Source organism: Oncorhynchus mykiss, chromosome 1 (genome assembly GCF_057628025.1).
Source record: "Oncorhynchus mykiss isolate SJ-2025 chromosome 1, ASM5762802v1, whole genome shotgun sequence".
Taxonomy (NCBI): domain Eukaryota; kingdom Metazoa; phylum Chordata; class Actinopteri; order Salmoniformes; family Salmonidae; genus Oncorhynchus; species Oncorhynchus mykiss.
The window spans coordinates 33,580,118-33,594,291 of record NC_143022.1 but is presented as its reverse complement, the minus strand read 5'-3'; the positions used below and the strand labels follow the sequence as shown (position 1 = coordinate 33,594,291).

Here is a 14,174-nt window from a genome sequence, read left to right as displayed (position 1 = left end):
CCTCCACCCTGGCGCTCCGGGTAGTCCGCCCGGTGGCGTTCGTCGGAGGGGGGGTACTGTCACGAATCCCGTTTCCTGAGTCTGTTTTTTGCCTATGTTCTGTCCTGGAGTGTTTTTTCCGGCGTCCTGGAACGCACCCTGTCTGGTTGCCGGGCAATGTAGCCAGTTGGGGTTTCTGATTACCCGCACCTGTATCCCATCAGCTATCTGCACACCTGGTCCTGATCATCATCTCTCCTCTTCATAAGCCCGGACCTGACATCCATTCCCTGCCGGATCGTTAGCCATGAACAGTATGTTGTGCCATAGTATCAGCCTCAAGTTGGATAGAATTTGTTTTGTTGTTTTTTACGTATTGCTTGCCTTAAACTTACCTCCGTTTGTTCTGTCTTCAGTTACTCACCCGGATCATTTACCCCATTCCCGCCTGGTCGTCGGAGGATTCCGCTTCCCCATTGGATCCACCTATTTACTCCCATCAACTCACCACCGCTACCCACTACGCCACCTGGATATATCTACCCATTCACATTCACTTGTAAATAAATACTCACCTTCTTCCTACTCTCCTTGTCCTGGTCTGCTTCTGGGTTCGATTTTGAAGAAACGTGACACACACAGAGTCAAATGCATGGATTGGAAACTTTTCGTACTGCTGAGCCATCATGAATGTTCCTTTAAATTTTGCGAGGAACTGTCAGTGAAATGTATTGAAATGTTGCACAATGACAGTGGAAGTTAATCAATGGAAACACAAGCAAAATGTAAAATCACTGACAAGAGCATAATTCTCACAATAGGTTACATAGTACAGTATCTTGTACTGAGTAACAATATATCACTAAGACCTTGCAGAACATGCATTCTCTCCTTTTCAGCAGGATAACATTCAAAGTGTGTGAGGCACTGTCCTGAAATACCAGCGACTTTCCGTGAGCATGGAAGTTATGTCAATGTTGTGCTCCACCACGATGTGTCCCACTGAGAACACACTGAGCTCCTCCACAGAGCCGGTTAGAGAGGAACAGCCCTGCTCCCATCCATCAGTTCATCAACACCTTGCCAAGCGTTACTGTCCATGTCGTATATTCCTCAAAGCCCTGCCTGAGCCCCAGCGCTCCAGAGCTCTCCTCTCTTCTCAACACCCTGGGCCATCCCAGTCACCTCCACCACAACCCCACCCCCACACTACTCCCTGCTCTTATTTATAGACAAGCAACAACTCTGGGAGGGAAGCAGGCTGAGGCTGCCTTACACATTTTTCAGTAAATGGATGATCTACACACCCAGGTCAGTGGGGAGAGCACACCAAGAGCACACTCTCACTCACTTTGTTTCTCCAACACTCAAGGAATTATTGTGTTTCTCACACTATGACCTTCAACTGGTCCTGGAGAAACAGGAATACAGAAGGGAGGAGAGTTACAGTGCATTCGGAAAGTATTCAGAACCCTTGACTTTTTCACATTTTGTTACATTACAGCCTTAATCTAAAATTGATTAATTCGTTTTTTCCCCCTCATCGATCTACACACAATAACCCATATTGATACAGCAAAAACAGTTTTTTAGAAATGTTTGCAAAACTTAAATATCACATTTACGTAAGTATTCAGACTCTTTACTCAATACTTTGTTGAAGCACCTTAGGCAGCAATTACAGCCTTGAGTGTTCTAGGTTATGACGCTACAAGCTTACCACACCTGTATTTGGGATGTTTCTCCCAATCATCTCAAGCTATGTCAGCAGTACAGCATCGCTGCACAGCTATTTTTAGATCTCTTCAGAGATGTTTTATTGGGTTCAAGTCCAGGCTCTGGCTGGGCTACTCAAAGACATTCAGAGACTTGTCCCGAAGCCACTCCTGCGTTGTCTTGCCTGTGTGCTTAGGGTCTTTGTCCTGTTGGAAGGCGAACCTTCGCCCCTGTCTGAGGTCTGGAGCAGGTTTTCATCAAGGGTCTCTCTGTACTTTGCTCCGTTCATCTTTCCCTCGATCCTGACTACTCTCCCAGTCCCTGCCACTGAAAAACATCCCCACAGCATGATGCTCCCACTGTAGGGCCAGAGAATCTCGTTTCTCATGGTTTGAGTCCTTTAGGTGCATTTTGGCAAACTCCAAGTGGGCTGTCATGTGCCTTTTACTGAAGAGTGGCTTCCGTCTGGCCACTTAACCATAAAGGCCTGATTGTTGGAGTGCTGCTGAGAGGCTTGTCCTTCTGGAAGGTTCTCATATCTCCACAAAGGAACTTTGGAACTCTGTATGAGTGACCATCGGGTTCTTGGTCACCTCCCTTACCAAGGCCCTTCTCCCCCGATTGCTCAGTTTGGCCGGGCGGCCAGCTCTAGGAAGAGTCTGGGTGGTGCCTCGACACAATCCTGTCTTGGAACTCTATGGACTATTCGTTCATAGAGGCTTGGTTTTTGCTCTGACATGCACTGTCAACTATGGGACCTTATACAGACATGTGTGTGCCTTTCCAAATCATGTCCAATCAATTGAATTTATCACAGGTGGACTCCAATCAAGTTTTTGAAACATCACAAGGATGATCATTGGAAACCGGATGCACCTGAGCTCAATTTCGAGTCTCATAGCAAAGGGTCTGAATACTTATGTAAATAAGGTATTTCTATTATAAGTTATATTATAAGTTATAAGTTAAGTTATATTCTATTATAAGTTATATGTTATATTATAAGGTATTTATATTATAAATTTGTAAACATTTTTACAAGACTGTTTTTGCTTTGTCATTGTGGGGTATTGTGTGTAGATTGATGAGGATTTAAAAATATATATAATCCATTTTAGAATAAGGCTGTAACATAACAAAATATGGAAAGTCAAGGGGTCTGAATTCTTTCCGAATCCACTGTATGTTCCCATAAAGAACCACAGCTATTCTAACAGTCAGGAAGGAAAGCAATGGATGACACTTACTGTAAGTGAAGCTGAGTCGTGGAGTGACATCGTCCTCGGTGGCAGCTGCTTGGACAAAGGCGTAGGCCAGTAGGAGAGTGAAGGCCGGGAAACAGAGCTGGACCATGCTTATTGTCCACATGGCTCCTCTCCTCACGACTGCCAGCCAACTCACACTGTTTGTTTTTCAGGATTTGGGGGAATTCATGAACAGCTTCTTTTTCTCCCGTGTTTATTTTCTCTCCCGCTCTTCCTGTAGGTCTGGGCTCCCTAAATGGGAGACCTGTGCTCTGTTGTGAAAGTGAAGCTTCTCCGGGACTGCAGACAACTCTGGCCTCGGAATGATGACCTTTCACCTCACAACGAGCCTCCCAGGACGGACAGCCAATCAGCCTCCATACAGTCAAACCACCCCAAGGGCTCAGCTGAGATCTACACACATGGACAAAAGAACATTCATTCACATTGGTGTACAGACAGTGCAACACAGTTCACATGATTCCTCTCCTTATCATGGAACATTGGTTCGGAAAAACACTCCATTCGCACATGTCTCAGTACTAACAAAGGCTTTAGCCATAAGGCTACTGGCTACATAGGAGCTACTTTAGGCTGAGTGCACTTCCCTGTGTTTGTGTTTGTTGGACATAACTGGCTGGACGTATATTAATTTCATAGCTTGTGGTGATTTCTGTCTGTTTTCAGATGGGCAGAGTGCACTCTTTACCTGGACCAAAACAAACACATCCTCGGTCCTCTTAACGGGCCCGTAATATCATATCTGACAGACTGAGACAAGCAGAGCTGAGACAAAGACTCCCTTCTCCATGGGAGTTAGACTGGCGTTTTCACTACAGTTAATATCATAATAATATCATAATACTGTATCATAATATCACCCGGCTTGTATGGGTCTGCTTTCAATTGAAATTAAAACCAAATCAAGTTTAATTGGTTGCGTACATATATTTTCAGATGTTATCGCAAGAGCAGCAAAATTATTGTGTGTCTAGGTCCAGCAGTGCAGTTATACCTATTAATACAAAACAGTACAAGCAAATATACAGTACCAGTCAAAAGTTTGGACACACCTACTCATTCAAGGGTTTTTCTTTATTTTTACTATTTTCTACATTGTAGAATAATAGTGAAGACATCAAAACTATGAAATAACACATATGGAGTCATGTAGTAACCAAAAAAGTGTTAAACAAATCAAAATATATTTTATATTAGAGATTCTTCAAAGTGGCCACCCTTTGCCTTGATGACAGCTTTGCAAACTCTTTGCACTCTTGGCAATAGTAAAACTAAAGAAATACAGTTGAAGTCGGAAGTTTCCATACATTTACGTTGGAGTCATTAAAACTTGTTATTCAACCATCTCCACAAATTTCTTGTTAACAAACTATAGGTTTGGCAAGTCGATTAGGACATCTACTTTGTGCATGACACAAGTAATGTTTCCAACAATAGTTTACATATAATTCACTATCACAATTCCAGTGGGTCAGACGTTAACATACACTAAGTTGACTGTGCCTTTAAACAGCTTGGAAAATTCCAGAAAATTATGTCATGGCTTTAGAAGCTTCTGATAGGCTAATTGATAACATTTGAGTCAATTGGAGGTGTACCTGTGGATGTATTTCAAGGCCTACCTTCAAACTCAATGCCTCTTTGCTAGACATCATGGGAAAATCAAAAGAAATCAGCCAAGACCTCAGAAAACAAATTGTAGACCTCCACAAGTCTGGTTCATCCCTGGGAGCAATTTCCAAATGCCTGAAGTTGCCATGTTCACCTGTACAAACAATAGTACGCAAGTATAAACACCATGGGACCACGCAGCCGTCATACTGCTCAGGAAGGAGATGCGTTCTGTCTCCTGGAGAGGAACGTACTTTGGTGAGAAAAGTGAAAATCCCAGAACAACAGCAAAGAACCTAGTGAAGATGCTGGAGGAAACATGTACAAAATTATCTATAGCCACAGTAAAACGAGTCCTATATGGACATAACCTGAAAGGCCGCTCAGCAAGGAAGAAGCCACTGCTCCAAAACCGCCAAAATAAAGCCAGACTACAGTTTGCTACTGCACATGGGGACAAAGATTGTACTTTTTGGAGAAATGTCCTCTGGTCTGATGAAACAAAAATAGAACTGTTTGGCCATAATGACCATCATTATGTTTGGAGGAAAAAGGGGGATGCTTGCAAAACGAAGAACACCAACCCAACCGTGAAGCACGGGGGTGGCAGCATCATGTTGTGGGGGTGCTTTGCTGCAGGAGGGACTGGTGCACTTCACAAAATAGATAGCATCATGAGGGTGGAAAATTATGTGGATATTTCGAAACAACAGCTCAAGACATCAGTCAGGAAGTTAAAGTTTGGTCGCAAATAGGTCTTCCAAATGGACAATGACCCCAAGCATACTTCCAAAGTTGTGGCAAAATGGCTTAAGGACAACAAAGTCAAGGTATTGGAGTGGCCATCACAAAGCCCTGACCTTGACAATCATATAGAAAACTTGTGAGCAGAACTGAAAAAGCATGTGCGAGCAAGGAGGCCTAGAAAACCTGACTCAGTTACACCCGCTCTGTCAGGAGGAATGGGACCAAATTCACCCAACTTATTGTGGGAAGCTCGTGGAAGGCTACCCGAAACGTTTGACCCAAGTTAAACAATTTAAAGGCAATGCTACCTTCTGACCCACTGGGAATGTGATGAATGAAGTAAAAGCTGAAATTAATCATTCTCTCTAATATTATTCTGACATTTCACATTCGTAAGATAAAGTGGTGATCCTAACAGACCTAAGACAGGGGGATTTTTACTAGGATTAAATGTCAGGAATTGTGAAAAACTGAGTTTAAATGTATTTGGCTAAGGTGTATGTAAACTTCTGATTTCAACTGTATAATTGTGTGTAGAAAGACAGTATGGACAGTATATGAATGGAGAAGGTGTGTACAGTGGTAGTTTAATATGATATGAGCCTTGACTAGAATACAGTATATAAATATGAAGTGTGTAAAACAGTGTATAAACATTATTAAAGTGAGCGTTATTAAAGTTTTGTTTCTACGGGTAAACAAATAAAATACACAAAGAGATGGTTTAGTAATGATTCACAAAATACTAAAGACATAATTTAACTCTGCCTGTAGGCATGCATTTCTCTGTGTGCATGAGGTAATGCGTGAGGTCAGGTTCATTTGAAGGCATCACCTCATGACGAAACATCCTCAAGGCCTGAGAACTGGTATCTCCATACATACACTACATGGCCAAAACTATTTGTACACCCCTTCAAATGAGTGGATTTGGCTCATTCAGCTACACCATGCAATCTCCATAAACAAACATTGGCAAAAGAATGGCCCATGCTGAAGAGTTCACTGACTTTCAACGTACCATCATAGGATGCATCATTTCCAACAAGTTCATCAAATTCCTGCCCTGCTGGAGCTGCCCCAGTCACATGTAAGTGCTGTTATTGTGAAGTGGAAACATATAGGAGCAACAACAGCTCAGCTGCTAAGTGGTACTGTAGGCCACACAAGCTCACAGAATGGGTCCACCGAGTGCTGAAGTACGCAGCGAGTAAAAATCGTCTGTCCTCAGGTTGCAACACTCAATACCGAGTTCCAAACTGCCTCTGGCAGCAACGTCCTCACAATAACTTTTCATCTGGAGCTTCACAAAAGGGGTTTCTATGGCTGAGCAGCCACACACAAGCCTAAGATCACCATGCGCAATGCCAACCATCGGCTGGAGTGGTGTAAAGCTTGCCACCATTGGACACTGGAGTAGTGGAAACACAATCTCTGGAGTGATGAATCACACTTCACCATCTGGCAGCCCAACGGACTAATCTGGGTTTGGCGGATGCCAGGAGAACACTACCTGCCCGAATGCTAGTGTCAACTGTAAGGTTTGGTGGAGGAGGAATAATAGTCTGGGGCTGTTTTTCATGGTTACATATAGGCCTAGGGTTTCAAGCTGGTTGATTTAAAATATAATGATATTTAGTGATATTGAATTGTGTTTGGTTGTCAACGCAACCAAATAGTAACATTTGAAGGAGATGTACTGCATCTTCTGCTTTTAAATGATTGAAAGCTCAGTGATAGACATTTGGGTGACAACTTACCCAAAAATAAGACATTGTTTTTCCATTGGAATTTTGTTGTACTTTTAGATGGTTGAAATCATATTGATAACACATTGGAAATTCAACTAACTTTTGGCTGTCTTTTTGAGTGGGTAAATATAGGATGTACGTTTCAACCAAGTATTACCCAATTATCCACATTGAAATGACATGGTGTGCCCAGTGGGAGTAGCCACTGAGATAAGAGGCCTTGTGTTTATTCATAATTGATCATAAGATGTTTTGCTTTTCACTGTACAAAACAGCCTGTCTGCTTTCAATTATGTCCTCTACAAAACCCTATTAAAGGAAATTGGAATAAGTAGAGCTTGTTGCCAGCCATTTGTGGTGGGGTTTGAAGAAAATGAAAGGACCAATGCCCACAGGAGAGGAGAGGCTTCTGTGATTAAACATGGTTGGACACAGCTACAACACTCCTCAACTCTCTATGGATCAATGAAAGGCTATTAAATCTTTAATGTACTTGCCAAGACCAGGAGTGGACACTGGCTACCTTGTATGCCCACATCTTAGCCAATATGATATGTGAAAGCATCAGGACAAAACCACAAAGCAGCTGTACAAGAGCATTAATGTGATGTGAACCACTGAAATGGACAGTGTGGCAAACGGCAAAGACTATATAGTAACAGAATGTAACGTGATAATTTTTAAAAATAATAATACAATAAAATACAGTGAGGGAAAAAAGTATTTAATCCTCTGCTGATTTTGTACGTTTGCCCACTGACAAAGAAATGATCCGTCTATAATTTTAATGGTAGGTTTATTGAACAGTGAGAGACTGAATAACAACAACAAAAAATCCAGAAAAACACATGTCAAAAATGTTATAAATTGACTTGCATTTTAATGAGGGAAATAAGTATTTGACCCCTCTGCAAAACATGACTTAGTACTTGGTGGCAAAACCCTTGTTGGCAATCACAGAGGTCAGACAGTTCTTGTAGTTGGCCACCAGGTTTGCACACATCTCAGGAGGGATTTTGTCCCACTCCTCTTTGCAGATCTTTTCGAGGCTGACGTTTGGCAACTCGAACCTTCATCTCCCTACACAGATTTTCTATGGGATTAAGGTCTGGAGACTGGCTAGGCCACTCCAGGACCTTAATGGGCTTCTTCTTGAGCCACTCCTTTGTTGCCTTGGCCATGTGTTTCGGGTCATTGTCATGCTGGAATACCCATCCACGACCCATTTTCAATGCCCTGGCTGAGGGAAGGAGTTTCTCACCCAAGATTTGACGATACATGGCCCCGTCCATCCTCCCTTTGATGCGGTAAAGTTGTCCTGTCCCCTTAGCAGAAAAACACCCCCAAAGCATAATGTTTCCACCTCTATGTTTGACGGTGGGGACGGTGTTCTTGGGGTCATAGGCAGCATTCCTCCTCCTCCAAACACGGCGAGTTGAGTTGATGCCAAAGAACTCCATTTTGGTCTCATCTGACCACAACACTTTCACCCAGTTGTCCTCTGAATCATTCAGATGTTCATTGGCAAACTTCAGACGGGCATGTATATGTGCTTTCTTGAGCAGGGGGACCTTGCGGGTGCTGCAGGATTTCAGTCCTTCATGGCGTAGTGTGTTCCCAATTGTTTTCTTGGTGACTATGGTCCCAGCTGCCTTGAGATCATTGACAAGATCCTCCTGTGTAGTTCTGGGCTGATTCCTCACCGTTCTCATGATCATTGCAACTCCACGAGGTGAGATCTTGCATGGAGCCCCTGGCCGAGGGAGATTGACAGTTCTTTTGTGTTTCTTCCATTTGCGAATAATAGCACCAACTGTTGTCACCTTCTCACCAAGCTACTTGGCAATTGTATTGTAGCCCATTCCAGCCTTGTGTAGGTCTACAATCTTGTCCCTGACATCCTTGGATAGCTCTTTGGTCTTGGCCATGGTGGAGAGTTTGGAATCTGATTGATTGATTGCTTCTGTGGACAGGTGTCTTTTATACAGGTAGCAAGCTGATATTAGGAGCTCTCCCTTTAAGAGTGTGCTCCTAATCTCAGCTCGTTACCTGTATAAAAGACACCTGGGAGCCAGAAATATTTCTGATTGAGAGGGGGTCAAATACTTATTTCCCTCATTAAATTGCTAATCAATTTATAACATTTTTGACATGCGTTTATCTTGATTTTTTTGTTGTTATTCTGTCTCCCACTGTTTAAATAAACCTACCATTAAAATTATAGACGGATCATTTCTTTGTCAGTGGGCAAACGTACAAAATCAGCAGGGGATCAAATACTTTTTTCCCTCACTGTATATAATGTAGATGTATGACGCAGGACAACCCCATCCACCGCCTCCCTTGCAGGAAGACCCCATCCACTGCTTTAATTATAGTTGTCGAGAGGCTTTGCTGGTGCTATATTTGTGCTATATTTCAGTGGTGCTGAATAACAAATGATCCAAATGTATCAATGTCAGAAAGCCCCTCAGGTTAAGAACGTCTCGCCACCACCAGTAAATACCCACACAGGGAGCCGCAGAGCTCCTCATACTGACTGTATAATGAATTAATCAGGAGCATCTGGATCAGACAGGATACGTGTTTTACTCCGTCAACACTGCGGAAGGTGTCCCGTCTCCTGTTTCAAACTGATGTCTATTTTCTCACACAACTAAATCACTCAACAGTAAAATACATTCACAAATGCAAATATGTACGCATTTTCAAAACTCCAACCAGGCTATATTTCTCTCTAACCCCTTGTAGAGTCCTAATTCGAAAAACTGGTTGCTGTAAGAACATAAAGAGCACAAAGAGAGAGGCTTCAGAGAGTTGTGATAGTCTGCTTGGCTATGATACCCCACCAAGTGCATCAATGATAAAGATAAAATGAAAGATAACGAGGCCATCTAATTAAAAAGGGCCACACTGTAATGGCAGCGCCTTCCAAGTTTCCCTGTCTTTTGTGTGGCCTGTTACATGCCGTAAACAGGGCCATGGTGAGGGCCACATCAGCAGGGGAGACAGCCACAAGCATCATTAGCCTTCTTTGTGGGGAGAAAATTGGAGTCGTCCCATCTGACCGATGAGCAGCCGCTGCTCCATTAATCCTTCTGTTCTGTGACAGGAAGAGGTAGTCCTACGCTACACTACTGGCCCACATGCATCAGGCCGAGTTTTGCTGAGGCATGCCAACACTTGAACTCAATGTGAGTAATAGAAGGAGGGCCTCTGACAGCATAAAGATTGCAACTCTGTATTTCTCTCTAGTATGGTTTATCTGAAGGCACTGAATCATCTCATTGTCTTGCTATCATCTCTTTCAAACAACAGCCTACGATTTACTATGGTCAAGATACAACGGACCGTAGCAAACATATATGATACAACTGAATAATGGATTTCATTGATATCAACGTAGGCTACTACTTAATTTTCATTCAGATACAATCAGGTTGGAGCAACCCTTTCTACTACTGTAGCAAATGTCAAGGTTGTTGATAAGAGCTGCGAGTTATTTTCCAATTTAGGTTGGAATAGTGTTTCTGGCATGTTTCTTTGGACACAATGTAGGGAAAAGAATGTGTATTTTTTGTGCAAATGAATATAGCAGTGAAAAAAAAATCTAAACACTTACATTTCCAAAGGAGCAAGATGATGATGCCATGGTTTATTATTGAGGTGCTGAGTGAGTAGGTCTACAATTTCTAATAGACCTCACATTTTCAAAGGCATAAAGATGCTTTCCCTCAGATTCATACTAGCCTATCATCTGCATGATGAGTAACAGTAATAGTTTTGACCAGTCACTGCAATGGATTAATTTGGAGAGGAGGTGACCAATAAAACTAACTAGGTCTTTCCCAGTCACTGTGAGAGTCACTCTACTGGCCTTCCTAATTACTGGCCTTCCTATACTGGGAGAAACCGGAGCACTTGTGAGAACTGCATCACACAGTGATGTGCCAGTGTGCTGGGGAGCCACCAAGGAGTTTCTTACTGGAATTGTTTACAGAATCATGAATGTTTCCACTGCACTTTTAAACGGAGCAGTGATTATTATGTAGTGATTATTCAGAGCAAAGCTTTGAGGCAATCTAGACATATTAACTCAACATTAAAAGGGTATTAAGAGCTATGACAAGTTCAGAGCAGGATCAGCTGGAGCTATGTTATTGTTCCCACACTGAAGAAATAGATCATAGAAGGGTCTGACGCAAAAGAGGAAATACGTTTTATATTGAACTAAATCAGGGAAATTCCCAGTACTCTGTATAAGTATACTCTGTATAAGTCATATCCTGGAATACAGTTCCTGTTGTAACTTCCAGTGTATGTCACTGTATTATAAAGTCAGTCAAAGGATAGCTCTACATATAAATGTGTTTCTCATACAGAAGTGGTTGTTGGCCTACAAGTTAAACAGGCGCTATGACTAGCAGGTTTGCCATTTGAGTAGTGAGGGAAGGTTCAAGGCTTCTTGAATTCCACTCTGGACTGTTGACTGGAAAAGTGTTGATTGATAAATAGGCGAAGGCCCCCCTTGGCATGCACGTCATCTACAGACACCTGTAAACACAGGCACCGGGCACCTTAATTGTGGAGGACGGGCTCACAGTAATGGCTGGAATGGAATCAATGGAATGGTATCAAAAACATACATGTGTTTGATACCATTCCATTCACAACATTTCAGCCATTATTATGAGTCATCCTCCACTCACCAGCCTCCTGTGACACACACACACCACCTGGGCAGCCTGGGTCACAGCACCTCTCTCTGGTAAAGCAGCGTCAGATGTGTGAAGGAGCGAATGTGATTTGTGAAGGAGAAGATGCAATGTGTGTCAAGGAGGATGTGTCATCTGTCAGGAGGGGCTTTAATGTGAGATCAGGACACAGGCACATAAGGAACCTGGGCCTGATGCATCGGCCAGCAGGCTCGGGGGCCAGGGGAGCAGTGTTGACACAGTCCTACAGCAACACTCTCAGGTCATTTCACAACCAGTTACACAGATCTAAAGATACCACTGTTGAGAAAGATAACGAGCTAAGGAAGCACTAGAGCAGTATCAGAGCCATAGTGACTAACGAAGCAATTAATGGTAAATTTCACCGCTGCTCTATTTCACTATGTATACACAGTATGTCCATGAATATGTTATTAACATATACAGTACCAGTCAAAAGTTTGGACACACCTCAAGGGTTTTTCTTTATTTTCTATTTTCACTGGAGTAATAGGGAAGACATAAAAACTATGAAATAACACATATGGAATCATGTAGTAACCCCAAAAAGTGTTAAACAAATCAAAATATATTTTATATTTGGGATTCTTCAAAGTAGCCCCCCTTTGCCTTGATGACAGCTTTGCACACTCTTGGCATTCTCTCAACCAGCTTCATTGGGTAGTGAATTGTGCCTTGTTAAAGGTTAATTTGTGGAATTTATTTCTTAATGCGTTTGAGCCAATCAGTTCTGTTGTGGCAAGGTAGGGGTGGTATACAGAAGATAAGTCCAAATTATGGCAAGAACAGCTCAAATAAGCAACGAGAAACAACAGTCCATCATTACTTTAAACCTCTACAGGATCAGTGGGTCCCCCGCGGGACGGATTGAGCTAACGCAGGCTAATGCGATTAGCATGAGGTTGTAAGTAACAAGAAGATTTCCCAGGACATAGACATATCTGAAATTGACAGAAAACTTAAATTCTTGTTAATCTAACTGCACTGTCCAATTCACAGTAGCTATTACAGTGAAATAATATCATGCTATTGTTTGAGGAGAGTGCACAGTTATGAACTTGAAAAGTTATGAATAAGCCAGAAGTGCAAAGGCTCATTGGATCAGTCTAAAACGTTGCACATACCCTGCTGCCATCTAGTGGCCAAAATCTAAATTGCGCCTGGGCTGGAATAATACATTATTTTAGGTGAAAATTGAAAAAAGGGGCGGATCCTTAAGAGGTATTAATTTGCAAGTAAACATGTTTCAATGAAACAGTAGATACGTCTGTCAATATAGCAAATAAGTAAACATGGCTTATATTCAAGACAACGTTTATTTTCTCTGGAGACCAAGGTTTCCACAGCAGTTATGGCAATGTATGATACAATAGAAAGAAAAATATACTACTAACGCTTTCAATAAATATTACAGTTCCACAAAGGGAGTACTTCCATATTGTGTGTTTGGGTGGTGCAGTGAGGTGTTTGGAGTCACTTTGATACAAGGGGAGGTTGTTGTTTTCACATCTCACAAAGAGTCAACTTCTTTGAATCCAAGCAGTATTGTCTGTGAGAGAAAGACAAAAATGAAATTACACTTTCATTGGCAATCATTGTGTACTGTCTATATTTCTACTGTAGCAGCATGGTGTAGAATATGAGACATCTCACAGACACACGTTAGAAAGCTAGCTACAACACAGGTACAGTTACTCCAAGACTAATATGAGTCATAAAGCCAAAGTCATTCCTTTACTCTCCGAAATCATCATCAAACATTTATCCAGTTTTGCTCCTAATGAGAGGCACGGAGGCTAGCCAGGCTAGTTAGCTAGGTAGCTATAATGTTAGACTACAGTACATTTTAGGTTTAGCTAGCTAAACTTGGCTAGGTTGCCTTGTAATGGTACTAGCAAGCCCCGTTATGGCCAATCATCAAATTTTACTGCACTGAACAACACTCCCTCATGTAAAAATATACCTTATATTGCTAGCTAGTTAGCTACTGACAGCGAAACAACTTTCTCGTTTGTCATTTGCCCTCCTGAGTCCAACTGGTCTAGGCTGCCGCAACTGCTTGCTGGTCTCAAAATGATTTTTCTCGCAGTCTCAACTCCTCTTTCTGACTGAAATAAATGGGGTTGTATATTCCTATGTTAAAGAACATTTACATTTTGGGGGGGGGGAGGAATGATCAGAATGTCATGCCCTGGCCATAGAGAGGCTTTTATTCTATATTTTGGTGAGACCAGGGTGTGACTAGGGTGGGCATTCTATGTTCATTTTCTATGTTTTGTATTTCTTTGTTGTTTGGCCGGGTGTTGTTCTCAATCAGAGGCAGCTGTCTATCGTTGTCTCTGATTGAGAACCATACTTAGGTAGCTTTT

General features: G+C 42.2%; 1 protein-coding gene across 1 annotated transcript in view; it reads right to left on the bottom strand.

The window, feature by feature from the left end:
- LOC110521304 (semaphorin-4B) overlaps window positions 1–14,174 on the bottom strand; it is a 90,056-nt gene that overhangs the window by 45,672 nt on the left and 30,210 nt on the right. The window contains exon 2 of the mRNA XM_021598780.3: window positions 2,943–3,353. Within this exon, the coding sequence (XP_021454455.1) occupies window positions 2,943–3,063 (121 nt within the window). The 5' untranslated portion in view covers window positions 3,064–3,353. The remainder of the gene's footprint in view (window positions 1–2,942; window positions 3,354–14,174) is intronic.